At 48.6% G+C, this 21,860-nt stretch overlaps 1 protein-coding gene across 1 annotated transcript in view; it reads right to left on the bottom strand.

Annotated features, from left to right (window-relative positions):
- The window catches only part of LOC140404353 (neuronal acetylcholine receptor subunit beta-4-like), a 28,178-nt gene extending 27,250 nt beyond the window's left edge, over positions 1–928 (bottom strand). Inside the window, exon 1 of the mRNA XM_072492767.1 lies at positions 557–928. Coding sequence (XP_072348868.1) covers positions 557–599 — 43 coding nt within the window. The 5' untranslated portion in view covers positions 600–928. The remainder of the gene's footprint in view (positions 1–556) is intronic.
- Between the last annotated feature and the right edge of the window lie 20,932 nt (positions 929–21,860).

Raw genomic sequence — 21,860 nt, 5'->3', positions numbered from 1 at the left:
CTTCCCAAACTGCAACACTGAAACTGACGGGGAGAAACGCAAGAGTTATTCTATCTTAACCAAACCGTTCAAAGTAATGCACATTTCAACATCCCTTTCGGGTTTCGAAGGAGGGTCGACACTTTGGACCTGGAGGTGAACTGGCAGGTATTTTTCTCCCCCCTTGTTTGTTCTCCCGCTCATTCTTTCTCTGTAAGTCACTATCAAGTGTCTCTTTGACCGATTTGCCAGTTTCGCCCTCCTGGGGCTGGTCAGAAGTCGCCCGTTCAGTTCCCTCTGCTTCGAAAGGCTCAAAATAAATAAATAAATAAAATGACCATTCTTCACAGTTGACCCTAAATGTTCGGTTGCAGTCACACGGACCCCAATTGCAATAGAATTTCAACAGGCAATGTGTGTGTGTATGTGTGTGGGAGAGACCCGCACGGTTTCCAATGTTAATAATACAAATTCCTCACAGCCTGGCCGACTGTTCAATGCAAACCTGTCCAGTTACACATTCTGCACGGGTTCAGACTAAATCCTGCTAACCAGGAGGGATAAATGAAGGACTTACTTGTTGCAATAGTCAGCAGGCACAGGTACAGCACTGAACCCATCTCCTCCGCGGACCTCCTCGCGCTGTTCTGCTTCGGGACCGGAATCTTTCAAATCATCAATGTGTCTTTTTTTTTAAGTGTTAATAGTTAACAACCTCTGGTCAGGATCAGGAGCTGATAAGAGGAAGGATTTAGCAGAGAGTCTGCGAGAGGTAAGGGAAAAGGAGGTTCAATTGCTTGGGAGCTGTCCGCGGTGCAGAATCAGGTTTCTGGTCCAGGAAGGGCAAGGCTGGAGGGAGGGAGGCGTCACTCAACCGCAGGCTGCGGCACTCAGGACATAGCAGCAAGGCGAGATACACAGAGCCGTACCGGGTAAAGAACGAGTCCCGTGTCAGCAGGCAACTCAACGACAGCTCTGCCGCGGAGCTAATAAACATTGCCAGCTCCATATCAAGTTACATATCTTATGTTGCTGCGTCTACAACTCTTGAACATTGTCCAATACCAGATGTACCACAATAGCTCAGTTTGTGCGTGTGTATTCGTGTATTGGACTGTATAGAATCAGACATCACACGAGGAGGCCATTCGGCCCAAAGTGCCCCTGCCAGCTCTTTGAAGAAGATATCCAATTCGTCTAACTACCCCACCCCTTTCTCCACAGCCCTCCATATATCTCCCAACAAGCTAGACCTCTACCAAATACTAGTCTAATAATAATTTTTAATAATCTTTATTATCACAAGTAGGCTTACATTAACACTGCAATGAAGTTACTGTGAAAAGCCCCTAGTCGCCACATTCCGGCGCCTGTTCGGGTACACAGAGGGAGAATTCAGAATGTCCAAATGACCTAACAAGCACGTCTCTCGGGACTTATGGGAGGAAACCGGAGCACCCGGAAGAAACCCATGCAGACACGGGGAGAACGTTCAGACTCCGCACAGGCAGTGACCCAGCTGGGAGTCGAACCTGGCACCCTTGTGCTGTGAAGCCACAGTGCTAACCACTGTGCTATTGTGCTGCCCTTGTCTACAAATCAGGGACAATGTTGGCAGAGAACAATTAACACATTGGCAGGCCATTACTATTTTAATGGTAGTTCCTTTAACATTTCATGCCTATGTTCTAAGGATAGTTGTGTTAGACTTATTGCTCATAGATCATAGAATTTACAGTGCAGAAGGAGGCCATTCAGCCCATCGAGTCTGCACCGGCCCTTGGAAAGAGCACCCTACCCAAGCCCACACCCTCATCCTATTCCCGGCATTATGTAACACAAAAGGGGAAATAGTGCAGATGCTGGAAATCTGATGGATGAACAGAAAGTGGCAGAAATACTCTGCGGATCAGGTAGACAGAATCACAGACTGGCAACGTTAACTTTGTAGCTGCTGAATCTTTCTAGCATTTTCTGTTTGTATATTTCATTCACCTTCTGGTGGGCGAGTGAAAACTTACTGACTGTAAAATAGGACTTAGACTCAACATTGAAACACCTTATTGATCAAAGATGGCTATATACCTGGGAATATCGGAACTGCAGTATGTCATTTCGCCCCTTTCTGTTTTTTCATTTGTGGGATGTGGGTATCACATTTGTGGGATGTGGCTCATCCAGCATTTATTGCCCATCCCTAATTGACCTTGAGACAGTGGTGGGGAGCCTCCTTGAACCGCTGCAGTCCCTGTGGTGTAGGTACACCCCAGTGTGCTTTTAGGGAGGGAATTCCAGGATTTTGATTCAGCGACAGAGAAGGGATAGTGATAGATTTCCAAATCAGGATGGTGAGTGACTTGGAGGGTCATTTGGAGGTGGTGGTATTCCCCATGCATCTTCTGCCCTTGGCCTTTTACATGGTAGTGTCGTGGGTTTGGAAGATGCTGCCTCATGACCACTTTGGTAAGTTCAATGAGATCATGGCTTATTTGCAACCTAACTCCATCTACCTTTCTGCCACTGGTCAGCACCTTCCATAGTCCTTCGCACTGCCAAGAATATTTCCTGTGTCATCTTTGTTGCAATCTCCTCGCTCCCACCAATCACTGGCCTTCTACTTTGCTCCACCCTCTCTTATACATTTCTCCCTCGCTTTAGCTCTGAAGAAGAGCCATATGGACCCGAAATGTTAACTTTGTTTCTCTCTCCACAGATGCTGCCAGATCTGTTGAGTTTTTCCAGCATTTTCTGTTTTTCTTTCAGATATCCAGCATCTGCTGCATTTTGCTTTTATAAAATATATCTGCATTTCCCCCATATCCCTTAATACCTTTGGCTAATGAAAATCGATCAATCTCAGTTTTATAGTTAACAATTAATCAATTGCCCTTTGCGGAAGAGTGTTCAATGTTTTTTTAACCAACCTTTGCATGAAGAATTTCCTAATTTCCCTCCAAAATGTTCTGGCTGTAATTTTTGACTGTGTTTCCCAGCCCCAGTCCCCAGCTAACAGAATTGTTTCTCCCAATCAACCATATCTGTTTTCTTTGGTACCTTGAAAACTTGTTCAAATGACTGCTTATCCTACTTAAATAAAAGCCAGATTCTCGCACCTCTCTCAGTGAAGGTCTTGGACTCGAGTGAAACTGGTCAGCATGAAAAAAACTTTTCCTGGTCGGCAGCATGATCTGAACTGTTAGGTGGCCTCCCTTTTCATTTCTAGTCTTCTGAATCTGTTTCGCAATGAGTTGGCTGAAACGGGTGATTTGTGGAACAGGCAAGTGTTATTTAATATTTTGTGGTAGGGCTGTGGGTCAATCCTCTTTGCTTAATGACTTTCACAAGAATGTTTTCAAGCGTTTCATAGAGCTGACTGCCCCTAGTCACACTTACAGACACACTGAAACAAATGCAAGATGGTACATGATGACAAGAAGCAGAACCATTTAACTTTGTGAGATGGAACACTAGGTTTTCAAGAGCTTGAGGCACGATGACATTTCAACTATTCGTATCAGCTATCCTGGTCAATGCAGACAGTAATGGATCCGTTTGTATTCCAGATTAAATCTCTTTGGATTTTTGCTCAGCTAGTCCAGACCTCACCACAAAACCACCACGTCCTTCAGTAATTTACAGTTATACATCAGAGCGATCCTGATTCGGGGTCTGTCGATAAAGGGTAAGTCTTAACCGCTTCACTATTGCTGGCTCAAAATCTTTGAACTCCCTCCCTAACAGCACTGTGGGTATACCTACACCACATGGACTGTAGCGGTTCAAGAAGGCAGCTCACCACCACCTTCTCGAGGACAATTAGGGGTGGGCAATAAATGCTGGCCTAGCCAACGAAGCCCACATCCCGTGAAAGAATAAAAAATAAAACTATTTCACAATACGGTGGCTTGGAAAAGGATGGAAGGGATTTGATACAGTTTTAGATATTGGGTTTTGGTAAGTTATGTGATAAAGAGAACTGAGGCTATGTCACAATCTGTTTTCATCCACTATCTCCGATTTTATTCAGGAATCATAAGAAAGCAGTAAGAAGTAGGGGTGTCAGCCCTGGCTCAGTCAGTAGCCTAAGTCAGAAGGTCATGCGTTTAATCCCTAGTCTGGAGTCTTGAGCAAAAATCCAGACTGATAATTCAGTACAATTTTGAGGGTATGTAAGTAAAGTCGCCATAGTCCCAGATGACCATAGGCTACTTTCCCCTTTGGGGGTAGGGGAGGGAGGCGAGCTGACTGGTGGTGGTTTAACCCAAGGGTCACCACACCTCAGGCAAGGGGCAAAGTTGAGAAGGCGGGGCCTTCGTGAATAATCTCAGCCGGTACCTGAGCCTACCGCTGAGGGAGTGCTGAACTGTTGGAGGTGCAGTCCTTCAGAAGAGGTGTTAATTCTGTTGTTTCTGGTCTTTGTGAATGATCCCTTGGTACTATTCAAAAAAGAGTAATGATTCTCCCTGGCGTCCTGGACAATATTTAGCCTTCAACAACAGTAACTACACTTCTTTTGTTCGTAACTGACTGTAAAGTGCTTGAAGGCACTCTGACATCATTAAGTGCAACTTCTTTTATTTCTTCAAACAGGAAAAGATTCAGCGGTCTCTCTCAACCCTAGCCTGGATCCCACTGAGGACAATTGTACAGCCTCCAATGGAACATTTGAATGGGAATGGGACAGGCCCAGTAGGAAATTCTATAAATCCTTCCTCAGCCGAGGTTAGCAAATCCAGAACAAGCCAGGGCCCTACCACTGAACATGCTTTAATATTACAGCAAAGCTGACCCATTAGTTACTGAGACAGCAAGGAGGCCCCCACACTTCTCGGAAGGGCTGGATATGACTCATCTCCCATGTAGCCTACTGAGGGAAACAGTTTTGTGTTATTAATAACAGTGAGAGTGGTGAGTGAAATGTGTCATCCTCCTGATAAATATATTGAGCTATCAGACTACTGGCGCTCAGATGAGATTGTAACCCTCATTCATTTTGTGGCTGATTGGATTGCTCAGGCATCTGGTTATTGTACACAACACATACGACTCAATTCAAAATATATCCGCAGATCTTAGTAAAAAGGAATCTTGGATTTGTATGCACTGCCTTGATTATTCCAAATACCCAAACCCATTTCACCTGAGGATACACTTTCTCAACTCACTGTCCACAATATCTAGGGAGACCAATTGGTAGAATAGGGCGGCACGGTGCCACAGTGGTTAGCACTGTTGCTTCACAGTGCCAGGGTCCCAGGTTCAATTCCGGCCTTGGGTGACTGTCTGTGTGGAGTTTGCACCTTCCCTCTGTGTCTGCGTGGGTTTCCTCCGGGTGCTCCAGTTTCCTCCCACAGTCGTGGGTTAGGTGGATTGGCTACACAAAATAGCCCCTTAGTGTCAAAAAGGTTAGGTGGAGTTATTGGGTTGTGGGATAGGGTGGAGGCGGGGTTTAAGTAGGGTGCTCTTTCCAGGGGCCGGTGCAGACTTGATGGACCGAATGGCCTCCTTCTGCACTGTAAATTCTATGATTCTATGACTATGTATATTGTCAAATGAATCAGTTCCATATTATCAACTATTCCGTGGCATTGTACACGGAGTTCTGACCCAGCGATCTTTTCAGGTAATTTTGGGGTTAGAGGGGAGAATTGGACCTGAGCTCACAGGTGTAATTAAATCTTAATTTTAATGTCAATAATCCATTCCTTATTTTTATATTTTCATTATATAATTCTATGGCCACATTTATAATGAAAATTGCTTTTAAACTCGGAGATTAATATAGCATCGAAGGAGGTTATTCAACTCATCATGAAGGAGCTACTCAATGTAAATAGCCTTTTGAAAGTTTTAAAACCTGCTTCATTTGCCTTTGCAGGTACAGCATTCCAGATCTTAATAACTTCCTGTTACCTTATGTAAACTAGTAATATTGTAATAACAACCTGCTACTGATGGTTATGAGGGCTTGTGGTGCAGTGGTTGCTATTCCTATCTCGGAGCCAGAAGCTCCGGATTTGAATCCCACCTCAGGGACGTGATGGCCAAGGAAGGTGTGGTCATAGTGCGGCCAACAGTTTGTGTATCAAATCAACCTGCGGCATTGCAGCACAGTGGTTAGCACGGTTGCTTCGCAGTGCCAAGGTCCCAGGTTTGATTCCCGGTTTGGGTCACTGCCTGTGCGGAGTCTGCGTGTTCTCCCTGTGTCTGCGTGGGTTTCCTCCGGGTGCTCCGGTTTCCTCCCACAAGTCCCGAAAGACGTGCTTGTTAGGTGAATTGGACATTCTGATTCTCCCTCAGTGTACCCAAACAGGCGCCGGAATGTGGCGACTAGGGGCTTTTCACAGTAACTTCATTGCGTGTTAATGTAAGCCTACTTGTGACACTAAAAGAGATTATATTTATGTTACCAAATTCTTCCAACACACACCAATGGCTGGCAGTAAGAGCAGGAGAGACTCCTGAGGCTGGATTCCCCGCCCTGCCGGCGGGATGCTCTGTTACGCTGGCTGGTCAATGGGGTTTCCCATTGTGGGGCAGCCTCACACCGTCGGGAAACCCCCGGGCTGCCGACAAAACGGAGCATCCCGCCAGCGGAGAATCCAACCCATGATCAGTCAATGCTTGATGTGGGAACGGCACTTCTCAAACTATAAACCACTGGTGACAGGGTAGTGACCTGTTTCAGGAAAAGCTAGCTGTGGAAACAGATGACAGTCTGCTTTGTGAGCAACTAGGGGCGAAATTTTCCCCAAACGGCGCGATGTCCGCCGACTGGCGCCCAAAACGGCGCCAACCAGACGGGCATCGTGCCGCCCCAAAGGTGCGGAATGCTCCGCATCTTTGGGGGCCGAGCCCCAACATTGAGGGGCTAGGCCGACGCCAGAGGAATTTCCGCCCCGCCAGCTGGCGGAAATGGCCTTTGTTGCCCCGCCAGCTGGCGCGGAAATGATATGTCGGGGTGGCGCATGCGCGGGAGCGTCAGCGGCCCCTGACAGTTTCCCGCGCATGCGCAGTGGGGAGAGTCTCTTCCGCCTCCGCCATGGTGGAGACCGTTGCGGAGGCGGAAGGGAAAGAGTGCCCCCACGGCACAGGCCCGCCCGCGGATCGGTGGGCCCCGATCGCGGGCCAGGCCACCGTGGGGGCACCCCCGGGGTCAGATCGCCCCGCGCCCCCCCCCCCCCCAGGACCCCGGAGCCCGCCCGCGCCGCCTTGTCCCGCCGGTAAATAGGTACTCTAATTTACGCCGGCAGGACAGGCAATTTATCGGCGGGACTTCGGCCCATCCGGGCCGGAGAATCCAGCTGGGGGGCCCGCCAACCGACGCGGCCCGATTCCCGCCCCCGCCGAATATCCGGTACCGGAGACTTCAGCAACCGGCGGGGGCGGGATTCACGGCGGCCAACGGCCCTTCTCCGACCCGCTGGGGGGTCAGAGAATGACGCCCCTGGTGTGGGAAGAGAAACAACAACTGCAGCACCTCCACTGGTCAAAGCATGTAATTGCAGTGTGACTGTTTACATTGGGGGTTTCCATCATAAATCTAAACATGGGGATTTACCATGGAAAACATTGACAGTAAATAGATACAGATTTAAAATGTAACATTACTAAAGTTGAACCATTAACTTAAAAAAAACTGGCTTAATTCCCCCAAAATATAGTGGGGGGAAAATCAGACGAATGTACTGTTTTTTTCTTCTGGGTTGACTTCAGAAGCAGAGCAAAGCAATTTCACTTGAAACTCACACAAAAGCAGAAAGATGTTTCTGGAATTCCACAAGCAGAATTTCATGACTGTGATTCAATTAGTAATTCTGCTGAAAGTAGCATTCAGCACCCATTTCCAGGCCAGTGGTTGCTAACGTCTTGCCAATTACTTTGCAGGATAATGAGCTCCTGTTTTCACAGGGACAGCAATTAATCCTACAAACTCTGAACCTTTTTTTGCCTTTATCGAGAAAAACTGCAGTCCAGGGCAATTCCAAGGTTGAAAGGGGTAGAGGAGTAAAAGGGGCAATTAATAGTGGATAAATGATACCAAGCCTGGATTTTAAGAGCTGTGGATTATTTTAAATGACTTCACAGTCAAGGAATAACTATTGCAGTATGGAATTTGTTGTAGCGGAGGTTTTATGGTACTGTGGTTCGTGCCGCTATCTCGAAACTGGAAGCTCCAGGTTGGAGTCCGACTCCAAGGCCAGGATCTTACAGCCACCTCCTGACTGACGGGATATTACAGTCCTGCCAAAGCAATTTAAATGGCTTGCCACGTCCGCGAGGGGGAGTCATGCCGTGGTGGGGCCATGAAATCCTGGCCCAGGATTTGATGGTTAAGGAAGGTGAGTTCATAATGTGGCCAAACAGGTTGTTTATCAACCTGTAAATCCTTCCAATGTGCCTATGGCAGGTGATAGGAGTGGGAGAGACTCCTGGTCAGTGATGCTTGATGGAGAGTGGTGTCCTACACTTACTTTGTACCAAAATAACCCCTTAGTTTTCTGTATTCAATGGAATATAAGTCTAGTCTTCAATACCAGGGCAACGCTCTGGAAGGATGGAGGTGTCTACTCTGTTTTATACAGTGGTATGAATATGAAAGATATTTTCTGGCGGTAGATTTCTTGAATTAAAAGAAAAAGCAGAACTGTACCAAACTGTTCAAAGGGAGGGGGCCTTTGGATAGAAGGACATCTGCTCCTTTGAGAGCTGGTGGACACCCACAGGGATGGACTTTCTCTTTGAAGCCCGGCCAACTATTTGACGGAGGCAATAACTGTGCACAGCACTGATTGACTCCCTGAAGGCATGGCCATCTGCTTAAAAGAAAGATTGTACCATCTGTTGGGCCCAAAGGAGTTCTAATGCACCAGGGGCAGCTTGCCCATTGATGTTTAAATGCGGTAATGGCGCCTGTCTGTATAGTCTCTGTTTGGTCGTAAAGCAATTTTATACTCCAACCCGAACATCTGCATTCTTCACCAAATCATCCCGAAAAGTGATTTTTTTCGGAAGAGGATATTCATGCTGTTGCCCCCGTGGGCACATCATCTCCCTCAGAAACCACGATCTTAAGATAAGTTAACCCTTGGATTACAGAGTCAATACAGATGTGAAGTTACGTTAACCCCAGGGTTTAAAGAGTCAATGCAGATGTGAAATGCTATCCCAAGCTTATCAGAGTGAAAGGCCCTACAGTTTTGCCTAAAGTAGCACTGAACTGGTTAAATGTGATGTGAGAAAACACATTTTCACCCAGCGAGTAGTTAATAATAATAATAATAATTGCTTATTGTCACAAGTAGGCTTCAATTAAGTTACTGTGGAAAGCCCCTAGTCACCACATTCTGGCACCTGCTCAAAGAGGCTGGTACAGGAATTGAACCCGCGCTGCGGGACTTGTTCTGCATTACATGCCAGTTGTTTAGCCCACTGTGCTAAACCAGCCCCTTTGAGGTCTGGAATGCACGACCTGGAAGTGTGCTGGAGGCAGGTTTAATCAAGACTTTCAAGAGGGTGTTAGATGATTATTTCAATAGAAACAATAGCCTGTCCAATCCACCTGCCCTGCACATCTTTGGGTTGAGGGGATGAGACCCACACAGACACGGGGAGAATGTGCAAACTCCACACGGACAGTGACCCGGGGCTGGCATGAACCTGGGTCCTCGGCACCGTGAGGCAGAAGTGTTAACCACTGTGCCATCCTAGAATGGACAACTCAAAGACCCTTATTTACCCTACCCCAGAGCTCCAAGTGTTAAGACATTCTTTCTGTCATTCCTCTTCATCTTAACATTCTGAAACAACAACTTGCAATTAGAGAGCACCTGTAAAGTAGCAACATTATCAAACAAAATTTGACACCGAGACACATAAGGTGACATTAGGACTGGTACCCAAAACCTTGGTCAAAGTGGTAGATTCTAAGGATGTCTTAAAGGAGGAAGAAAGAGAGAGAAATAGAGAGGTTTCGGAGAGACTGCAGACACAGGACTTCAGCAGTAGAAGGCACGGCTGCCAATGGTGGAGTGATGGTACCCAGGTACCAGTGCAAAGGACAAGCATTAGAGCAGTGCAGAGATCCTGGAGTTCTGAACTTATGGTTCCTTGTTCTATTGTTCCAACCTTCCTTGAATTACAGCACCTCAGCAATTGTATATGTGTGCGTAAGTGTGAATGTGAGGCAGTGAGCGGTAAAACAAGTATAGGGAGAAGCAACTCGAATAAACAGCAGTGTTTACAATTGATAAAAACATCTGCTGTATTTTTAAGCACGGCATTTCTGCTCTGTCAATGAATCAGCAGCAAAACTGATTTAAAACCTCTCTTGCCGATCTGTGCAACTTTGTGAAACTTTGTTCCAGCCTATTAGACAACCTGACGGGGGCACACAGCAAGGAAAGAAAGTGGCAGAAGGAAAACAAACTTGCAGACATCCAATAGATGACAAGGAATGGACAGGGCACAAAAACCTGTAGTTACTGAAGCTGGGAAATCTATTAAAATAAGGGATCTAATGTAAAGAGTACCCAGAATAGGCAGCACAGAAGCAGTGCCTTGGCAATTCAGAGGTTCTGATTTGATAAATAAATAGCTGGAACCATTTGCCCCATTGTTAGCAGATACCCAATGCTAAGCCAAGGCAGAAGGACCACTGTGGGCCTGTCTACACCGACTGGGCAGGAGCGGTTTAAGAAGGTGGATCACCACCACTTTCTGAAGGGCAATGAGGGCTGGGCAATGGATACTGGCCTGGTTAGCAATGCTCACATCCCAAAATGAATATTTTTTTATTGGAAAGCGGTCCGGATCATTTATGATGAACTTGACATTCACTGTTCCTCGGCAATGTATCTTGGCACAGACCCAGGTAGAAAATTATGCCTGACCTTTCCAACATCCCTGAATTTAATCGCATCACCATTGGCCGTACCTACAGCTGCCAAAGCCCTAAGCTGTGGAATTCTATTCCCGACACTCTATTGTCCTCTTGGGGCACGTTTTTTACTAACCTTTTGGCCATCTGCCTTAATATCTCTTTATGTGGTTCAGTGTCATATTCTGTTTGATATCGCTCTTGTGAAGCACTTTGGGATGATTTATCATGTCAGACAATAAAAATACTAATTAATATCATTGCTGAAGGACTTCACTTTTAAGCTGCACTCTCAGTTACCTCCATTGAGACTAACTTGCCAAATGTCCTCCCTCTACACATGTGTCAGAATGATGAAGAGCATTCATGTTCATCTGAAATGAAATGAAAATGAAATGAAAATCGCTTATTGTCACAAGTAGGCTTCAATGAAGTTACTGTGAAAAGCCCCTAGTCGCCACATTCCGTCACCTGTTCGGGAAGGCCGGTACGGGAATTGAACCGTGTTGCTGGCCTGCTTTAAAAGCCAGCCATTTAGCCCAGTGTGCTAAACCAGCCCCAGACCTGTATTGTTAGTTGATTTCAACCAGGGGTGGAGATGGTGGGGGAGGCGGGGGTTGGTAGAGTAGTCCTCAGTCCCACTGAGCTGGTACGGGTGAAATGGGATCAGTCAAGCTTTCTCTCCTGGCCCACGATTCCTTCCTCCATCACTCCCTGTTTCTTTTTATCCTCCTCCTGCTCATCCTCTGAAGTTCGGAGGGAGGGAGGGGGGGTGATCTTGGAAATCAACAGGGACTATGCTCAGTTGGACGGATTAGCTCAGGCATGGGGATGTCTCAAACAGGACCCTCCACAAGCAACATTCTTTGTGACTGAGATTGGTACCAGTGCGAAGCGCAGATTATATGAGCACCTGGCCTTAGCCTTGTCCATTGCTCAGTGTCTAATTTATTTTCTCTATTGCTGCATAACAAGTGGTTGTGATAACATCCATGATAAAATTCATATAATGATAATGGTTTGAAAGCTATAATTCACAATAATGGATGTTGAAGGGTGCCCCGTCATGACAAAAGGATGTTAATGTAATCGCGCAGTGCAGTAATTCACAAGGGTAATCACTGCACTGGCATCACTGACCTCAGCCTCTTAACGAGACTGTGTTTCTCTTCTTATTCAATCAGAAAGAAGCTCCAGCCATTTCCAGTGATCCATATTCCGGAATAATTTTTTAACAAGGCAGCGTAAATAAAATGTAACAAAAACAGGGAAATGGCCATGCTTTGTTTGCCAGCTTCTTCCCAGCCTTTGCCAGTATGGAGCTGCACCTGACAACCTTTACCTGCATCTTGCCCAAGGTGTTAACTTGTCCGTGTCAGCCTGGAGAGTGTTTTCCAATTACTCCCATTAAGCGTCATTGAGGTGGAATCTGCAGTTGAAATTTCCCCCTTGCAGCAAAGGCTCACTAGATTGGTTGCTGGGATGAGGATTGTCCTATGGTATGTCAACTGGGCCTATATTCTGAGGAGACAAAGTGTGGGTGGTTGGAGCGCACACCATTCTGAAGGGGTTTGATAGGGCGGACGCAGAGAGATTGTTTCCCTGGTCGAGGAATCTAAAATGCGGGGGCACAGCCTCAGGATAAGGGACTGAATCATTTAGGACTGAGCTGAAGAGCACGTTCTTCACACAAAGATCTTTGGAATTCTCGACCACAGAGGGATGTCGATGCTCCATTGCAGAATACTTTTACGGCTGGGAGGTCGCTCAGGTAGTGAATGGGTACCGAGAATGGGTGGGCAAGTGGCGTTAAGGGCCAAAAGCAGCCATGACCATACTGAATGGTGAAGTCGGCTAAGGGGCCACGTAGTCTACTACCTGCTCCGGTGTCTTATGTTCTTTTGAGCTCTGGGTATCTGTGCCAAATTGTAACAGGCCGATTACTGACCCAGCGCGTACGAAACAATGAAAGGAGCTATAAGGCTGATGGTGGACCTGGTGGCAGTGAATATGCCATTTTAGGGGCAGCACGATGGCGCAGAGGGTTAGCACTGCTGCCTCGCGGCGCCGAGGTCCCAGGTTCGATCCCGGCCCTGGATCACTGTCCGTGTGGAGTTTGCACATTCTCCCCGTGTCTGCGCGGGTTTCACCCCCACAACCCAAAGATGTGCAGGGTAGGTGGATTGGCCACGCTAAACTGCCCCTTAATTGGAAAAAATGAATTGGGTACTCTAAATTTATTTTTTTAAAAGAATATGCCACTTTAGCTTTCGTATTCCTTGACTAGGTACCTGCTCTTTGGCAGTTTTTGGGTGAATAGCAAATGAGGTGTTCAGTGATGCGTCGCATGGCCAAATAGCCAACTGGCCCCAAGGGAGGGACAGGAAAGAATAAAAAGGCTCTGACTGCATTTGATGGGGACAGAGTAGAGGGAGCTTTACTCTGTATCTAACCCCGTGCTGTACCTGTCCTGGGAGTGTTTGATGGGGACAGCGTAGAGGGAGCTTTACACTGTATCTAACCCCATGCTGTACCTGTCCTGGGAGTGTTCGATGGGGACAGTGTAGAGGGAGCTTTACTCTGTATCTAACCCCGTGCTGTACCTGTCCTGGGAGTGTTTGATGGGGACAGTGTAGAGGGAGCTTTACTCTGTATCTAACCCCGTGCTGTACCTGTCCCGGGAGTGTTTGATGAGGACAGTGAAGAGGGAGCTTTACTCTGTATCTAACCCCGTGCTGTAACTGTCCTGGGAGTGTTTGATGGGGACGTGTAGAGGGAGCTTTACTCTGTATCTAACCCAGTGCTGTACCTGTCCTGAGAGTGTTTGATGGGGACAGTGTAGAGGGAGCTTTACTCTGTATCTAACCCCGTGCTGTACCTGTCCTGGGAGTGTTTGATGGGGACAGTGAAGAGGGAGCTTTACTCTGTATCTAACCCCGTGCTGTACCTGTCCTGAGAGTGTTTGATGGGGACAGTGTAGAGGGAGCTTTACTCTGTATCAAACCCCGTGCTGTACCTGTCCTGAGAGTGTTTGATGGGGACAGTGTAGAGGGAGCTTTACTCTGTATCAAACCCCGTGCTGTACCTGTCCTGGGAGTGTTTGATGGGGACAGTGAAGAGGGAGCTTTACTCTGTATCTAACCCCGTGCTGTACCTGTCCTGAGAGTGTTTGATGGGGACAGTGTAGAGGGAGCTTTACTCTGTATCTAACCCCGTGCTGTACCTGTCCCGGGAGTGTTTGATGGGGACAGTGTAGAGGGAGCTTTACTCTGTATCTAACCCAGTGCTGTACCTGTCCTGAGAGTGTTTGATGGGGACAGTGTAGAGGGAGCTTTACTCTGTATCTAACCCCGTGCTGTACCTGTCCTGGGAGTGTTTGATGGGGACAGTGAAGAGGGAGCTTTACTCTGTATCTAACCCCGTGCTGTACCTGTCCTGGGAGTGTTTGATGGGGACAGTGAAGAGGGAGCTTTACTCTGTATCTAACCCCGTGCTGTAGCTGTCCTGAGAGTGTTTGATGGGGACAGTGTAGAGGGAGCTTTACTCTGTATCTAACCCCGTGCTGTACCTGTCCCGGGAGTGTTTGATGGGGACAGTGTAGAGGGAGCTTTACTCTGTATCTAACCCTGTGGTGTACCTGTCCTGGGAGTGTTTGATGGGGACAGTGTAGAGGGAGCTTTACTCTGTATCTCACCCCGTGTTGTACCTGTCCTGGGAGTGTTTGATGGTACACACACTATTTACACTGCCCTTACTGGCTGACCTTTTTGCACTGAGGTTACAGAGATCCTCCACCCCTAGCTGGGGACCCTATTGCGCGTGGATCACAGAAAAGATAATCATTCTCACCCGTAGGCCCGGTGCGGGCTATTATGTTGTGAAAGGGAACTTGCATTTAAATAGCACCTTTAGGATGTCCCCAGCTGCTTTTCAACCAGTGAAGAACTTTCTGACGTTTAGTCATTGATGGGAAGTGTGGCAACCAATTTGTGCCATTGATTGGTTCATCTGTTTTTACTCGTGTCGGTTGAGGATTATTATTCACTTTACAGCGAAGCCCTTCACATGGGGAAAGGGTTTCCCCAGTAATTACAGATTTCCTCTCACATCACGTGATCTCCGTGCTAGTGGAGATCTCCATGTCCTTCTTCAAAGGTTGGGGAAGTGGTTAATAAGTGGCACGGTAGCACCGTGGTTAGCACTGTTGCTTCACCGCGCCAGGGTCCCAGGTTCGATTCCCGGCTTGGGTCACTGTCTGTGCGGAGTCTGCACGTTCTCCCCGTGTCTGCGTGAGTTTCCTCTGGGTGCTCCGGTTTCCTCCCACAAGTCCCGAAAGACGTGCTTGTTAGGTGAATTGGACATTCTGAATTCTCCCTCTGTGTACCCGAACAGGTGCCGGAATGTGGCGACTCGGGGATTTTCACAGTAACTTTATTGCAGTGTTAATGTAAGCCCACTTGTGACACTAATAAAGATTATTATTATTATATGGAATTGTGGGCTTTATAAATCAGGCATCGGGAACAAAAGCAAGGTAGGTCCGATGCACTTTTCCAAATCACTGGTTCGGCCTCAATAGAACATTGCGTCCAGTTCCGGGCAACGTACTTGAGGAAGGAGGTGACGGAATCAGAAAGGGTGTAGAGGGGATTGACGAGAATGATTCCAGGGATGAAGGACCTCAGTTATGTGGCTGATTGGATTATTGTCTGAAGAGGGAAAACTGCGGGGTTTTGGCACAGACATTCTTTGTTGTAGCCATTCCATTTTTCTTTTTTTTTTTTAAATAATATTTTATTGAAAATTTTTGGTCAACCAACACAGTACATTGTGCATCCTTGACACAACATTATAACAATACAGATAATAATGACCTTTTTTTTATTTAAACAAGAACAAAAGAAAACAACAACAAATAAATAAATATTAAATAACAAAAATAAAAACTAGCCCTAATTGGCAACTGTCTCAGGCCACCCACCCCCCCCCCCCAAGTCCTGGGCTGCTGCTGCTGCCTTCTTTTTTCCCCCATCTATCTTTCCGCAAGATATTCGACGAACGGTTGCCACCGCCTGGTAAACCCTTGAGCCGACCCCCTTAGGACGAACTTAATCCGCTCTAACTTTATGAACCCCGCCATATCATTTATCCAGGTCTCCACCCCCGGGGGCTTGGCTTCTTTCCACATTAGCAATATCCTGCGCCGGGCTACTAGGGACGCAAAGGCCAAAACATCGGCCTCTCTCGCCTCCTGCACTCCCGGCTCTTGTGCAACCCCAAATATAGCCAACCCCCAGCTTGGTTCGACCCGGACTCCTACTACTTTCGAAAGCACCTTTGTCACCCCCATCCAAAACCCCTGTAGTGCCGGGCATGACCAAAACATATGGGTATGATTCGCTGGGCTTCTCGAGCACCTCGCACACCTATCCTCCACCCCAAAAAATTTACTGAGCCGTGTTCCAGTCATATGTGCCCTGTGTAATACCTTAAACTGAATCAGGCTTAGCCTGGCGCACGAGGACGACGAGTTTACCCTGTTTAGGGCATCTGCCCACAGCCCCTCCTCGATCTCCTCCCCTAGCTCTTCTTCCCATTTCCCTTTTAGTTCGTCCACCATAGTCTCCCCTTCATCCCTCATTTCCCTATATATATCCGACACCTTACCGTCCCCCACCCATTTCTTCGAGATGACTCTGTCCTGCACCTCTTGTGTCGGGAGCTGCGGGAATTCCCTCACCTGTTGCCTCGCAAAAGCCCTCAATTGCATGTACCTGAATGCATTCCCTTGGGGCAACCCATATTTCTCAGTCAGCGCTCCCAGACTCGCGAACTTCCCATCCACAAATAGATCTTTCAATTGCGTTATACCTGCTCTTTGCCACATTCCATATCCCCCATCCATTCCCCCCGGGGCAAACCTGTGGTTGTTTCTTATCGGGGACCCCCCCCAATGCTCCGGTCTTTCCCCTATGTCGTCTCCACTGTCCCCAAATCTTCAGTGTAGCTACCACCACCGGACTCGTGGTATAGTTCCTTGGTGAGAACGGCAATGGGGCTGTCACCATAGCCTGCAGGCTGGTCCCCTACAGGACGCCCTCTCTAATCTCTTCCACGCCGCTCCTTCCTCCTCTCCCATCCACTTACTCACCATTGAAATATTAGCGGCCCAATAATACTCACTTAGGCTCGGTAGTGCCAGCCCCCCACTATCCCTACTACGCTGTAAGAATCCCTTCCTCACTCTCGGAGTCTTCCCGGCCCAAACAAAACCCATGATACTCTTTTCTATCCTTTTGAAAAAAGCCTTCGTGATCACCACCGGGAGGCACTGAAACACAAAGAGGAATCTCGGGAGGACCACCATCTTAACCGCCTGCACCCTCCCTGCCATTGACAATGCTACCATATCCCATCTCTTGAAATCTTCCTCCATCTGTTCCACCAACCGCGTCAAATTTAGCCTGTGCAATGTGCCCCAATTCTTAGCTATCTGGATCCCCAGGTAACGAAAGTCTCTTGTTACCTTCCTCAACGGTAGGTCTTCTATTTCTCTACTCTGCTCCCCTGGATGCACCACAAACAGCTCACTCTTCCCCATGTTCAATTTATACCCTGAAAAATCCCCAAACTCCCCAAGTATCCGCATTATTTCTGGCATCCCCTCCGCTGGATCCGCCACATATAGTAGCAGATCATCCGCATATAAAGATACCCGGTGTTCTTCTCCTCCCCTAAGTATTCCCCTCCATCTCTTGGAACCTCTCAGCGCTATCGCCAGGGGCTCAATCGCCAGTGCAAACAGTAATGGGGACAGAGGACATCCCTGCCTTGTCCCTCTATGGAGCCGAAAATATGCCGATCCCCGTCCATTCGTGACCACACTCGCCACTGGGGCCCTATACAACAGCTGCACCCATCTAACATACCCCTCTCCAAACCCAAATCTCCTCAACACCTCCCACAGATAATCCCATTCCACTCTATCAAATGCTTTCTCGGCATCCATCGCCATTACTATCTCCGTTTCACCCTCTGGTGGGGCCAGACTTTATGGACATAGGAGAAAAACGAGAACTCCTTACTCCTAGGTCTACTGAATCTCCACGGGTCCACCCCTCCCATCTGCTCCATAAAATCCTTAAGCACCTTGGCTGCTGCCGGCCTCCTACCAGTCCTGGACTTTGACCTATCCAGCCTTGGTTCCAACACCGTGTTAAAGTCTCCCCCCATTATCAGCTTTCCGGTCTCTAGGTCTGGGATGCGTCCTAGCATTCGCCTCATAAAGTTGGCATCATCCCAGTTGCCATTACCCCTAACAGCCTCCGTATATTCGTGTTCAGCTGTCTCCCCTTCACAAACCCAGTTTGGTCCTCATGAACCACCCCCGGGACACATTCCTCTATTCTCATTGCCATTACCTTGGCCAGGACCTTGGCATCCACATTGAGGAGGGAAATTGGTCTGTAGGACCCGCATTGTAGCGGATCCTTTTCCTTCTTTAAGAGAAGCGATATCGTTGCTTCTGACATAGTCGGGGGCAGTTGTCCCCTTTCCTTTGCCTCGTTAAAGGTCCTCGTCAGTAGCGGGGCGAGCAAGTCCAAATATTTTCTGTAAAATTCAACTGGGAATCCGTCCGGTCCCGGGGCCTTTCCCGTCTGCATGTTCCTAATTCCTTTCACCACTTCTTCTACCGTGATCTGTGCTCCCAGTCCCACCCTTTCCTGCTCTTCCACCTTGGGAATTTCAAGCCGATCCAAAAAATCCATCATTCTCTCCCTCCCATCCGGTGGTTGAGCTTCATACAATTTTTTATAAAATGTCTTGAACACTTCGTTCACTCTCTCCGCTCCCCGCTCCGTCTCTCCTTCCTCGTCCCTCACCCCCCCTATTTCCCTCGCTGCTCCCCTTTTCCTCAATTGGTGTGCCAGCAATCTGCTCGCCTTCTCTCCATATTCATACTGTACACCCTGCGCCTTCCTCCATTGTGCCTCTGCAGTGCCTGTAGTCAGCAAGTCAAATTCCACATGCAGCCTTTGCCTTTCCCTGTACAGTCCCTCCTCCGGTGCTTCCGCATATTGTCTATCCACCCTCAAAAGTTCTTGCAGCAACCGCTCCCGTTCCTTACTCTCCTGCTTCCCTTTATGTGTCCTTATTGATATCAGCTCCCCCCTAACCACCGCCTTCAACGCCTCCCAGACCACTCCCACCTGAACCTCCCCATTGTCATTGAGTTCCAAGTACTTTTCAATGCATCCCCTCACCCTTAGGCACACCCCCTCATCCGCCATTAGTCCCATGTCCATTCTCCAGGGTGGGCGCCCTCTTGTTTCCTCCCCTATCTCCAAGTCTACCCAGTGTGGGGCATGATCCGAAATGGCTATAGCCGTATATTCCGTTCCCCTAACCCTCGGGATCAATGCCCTACCCAACACAAAAAAGTCTATGCGTGAATAGACTTTATGGACATAGGAGAAAAACGAGAACTCCTTACTCCTAGGTCTACTGAATCTCCACGGGTCCACCCCTCCCATCTGCTCCATAAAATCCTTAAGCACCTTGGCTGCTGCCGGCCTCCTACCAGTCCTGGACTTTGACCTATCCAGCCTTGGTTCCAACACCGTGTTAAAGTCTCCCCCCATTATCAGCTTTCCGGTCTCTAGGTCTGGGATGCGTCCTAGCATTCGCCTCATAAAGTTGGCATCATCCCAGTTCGGGGCATACACGTTTACCAAAACCACCATCTCTCCCTGTAATTTGCCACTCACCATCACGTATCTGCCCCCGTTATCCGCCACTATAGTCTTCGCCTCGAACATTACCCGCTTCCCCACTAATATAGCCACCCCCCTGTTTTTCGCATCCAGCCCCGAATGGAACACCTGCCCCACCCATCCTTTGCGCAACCTAACCTGGTCTATCAGTTTCAGGTGCGTTTCCTGTAGCATAACCACATCTGCTTTAAGTTTCTTAAGGTGTGCGAGTACTCGTGCCCTCTTTATCGGCCCGTTAAGCCCCCTCACGTTCCACGTGATCAGCCGAGTTGGGGGGCTTCCCACCCCCCCCCCTTGCCGGTTAGCCATCATCTTTTTCCAGCTTCTCACCCAGTTCCCACGCAGCTGTATCTCTCCCAGACGGTGCCCCCCCGCCCATCCTTTCCCGTACCCACTCCCCCCTTTCCCCAGCAGCAGCAACCCAGTAATTCCCCCCTCCCCCCCCCCGCTAGACCCCCCGCTAGCGTAATTACTCCCCCCATGTTGCTCCCAGAAGTCAGCAAATTCTGGCTGACCTCGGCTTCCCCCCGTGATCACGGCTCGCACCGTGCGACGCCCCCTCCTTCCTGCTTCTCTATTCCCGCCATAATTATCATAGCGCGGGGACCAAGCCCGCGCCTCTCCCTCGGCCCCGCCTCCCATGGCCAACGCCCCATCTCCTCTCCCTCCCCACCTCCCCCCATCACCACCTGTGGGAGAAAGAAAAGTTACCATACCGCAGGATTAAAACATAAAACCCCTCTTCGCCCCCCCCCCCCATTCGCCCCACCACTTTGTCCAAACGTTCATTTTCATAATCCAATCATTCCAATTTTTCTTCTACAATAAAAGTCCACGCTTCATCCGCCGTTTCAAAGTAGTGGTGCCTCCCTTGATATGTGACCCACAGTCTTGCCGGTTGCAGCATTCCAAATTTTATCTTCTTTTTGTGAAGTACCGCTTTGGCCCGATTAAAGCTCGCCCTCCTTCTCGCCACCTCCGCACTCCAATCTTGATAAACGCGGATCACCGCGTTCTCCCATTTACTACACCGAGTTTTCTTCGCCCATCTAAGGACCATTTCTCTATCCTTAAAACGGAGGAATCTCACCACTATGGCTCTGGGAGTTTCTCCTGCTCTCGATCCTCGCACCATAACTCGGTATGCTCCCTCCACCTCCAACGGACCCGTCGGGGCCTCCGCTCCCATTAACGAGTGCAGCATCGTGCTCACATATGCCCCGACGTCCGCCCCCTCCACACCTTCAGGAAGGCCAAGAATCCTCAAGTTGTTTTCCAGTGCCTCCAACCTCTCCACAGATCGTTTCTGGTGTGCCTCCTGTATCTCCGACTTCACCACCAGGCCCTGTATATCGTTCTCATTCTCTGCTGCTTTCGCCTTCACGACCCGAAGCTCCTGCTCCTGGGTCTTTTGTTCCTCTTTCAGCCCTTCAATCGCCTGTAATATCGGGGCCAACAACTCTTTCTTCATTTCCTTTTTTATCTCCTCCACGCAGCGTTTCAAGAACTCTTGTTGTTCAGGGCCCCATATGAAACTGCCACCTTCCGACGCCATCTTGGTTTCTGCTTGCCTTCCTTGCCGTTGTTCCAAAGGATCCGCTGTAATCCGGCCACTTTCCTCTCCTTTTTCCATCCGTGTCCAGGGGGAACACCCTTCTGGTTTACCGCACGGTGTTTTTAGCCGTTAAAATTGCCGTTGGGGCTCCTATCAAGAGCCCAAAAGTCCGTTCCACCGGGAGCTGCCGAAACGTGCGACTCAGCTGGTCATCGCCGCACCCGGAAGTCCCATTCCATTTTTCTTTAACTGCATCTCCACACCCACCCTGTGTTTTTACCCTTTGGGCAGGAGTGGGGGAAGGATCCCCGAGCTGATTATCAGCCCGTTGAACCACTTAGAACACTTTGTCCATGGCCAACAAGTGCCAGTGCTGGACTCAAACCCGGTGTTGCTGGTCCAGCGGTACGGATGATACCCACTGTTCCACAAGGATAATAGTCATGAGGTCTTACGCACTCCCCAGAGAGGACAGGTTTAGCACCTTATCCGAAAGACAGAGCCTCTGATACTGCAGCACTCCCTTAGCACCGCACTGGCGATGTAGCCCGGATTGTTGTGCTCAACTCTTTGAGTTCACGGCGCCGAGGTCCCAGGTTCGATCCCGGCTCTGGGTCAAAGTCCGTGTGGAGTTTGCACATTCTCCCCGTGTCTGCATGGGTTTCGCCCCCAC

This window comes from Scyliorhinus torazame, chromosome 30, assembly GCF_047496885.1.
Source record: "Scyliorhinus torazame isolate Kashiwa2021f chromosome 30, sScyTor2.1, whole genome shotgun sequence".
Classification (NCBI taxonomy): domain Eukaryota; kingdom Metazoa; phylum Chordata; class Chondrichthyes; order Carcharhiniformes; family Scyliorhinidae; genus Scyliorhinus; species Scyliorhinus torazame.
This window is presented reverse-complemented; position numbering and strand designations above follow the sequence as displayed.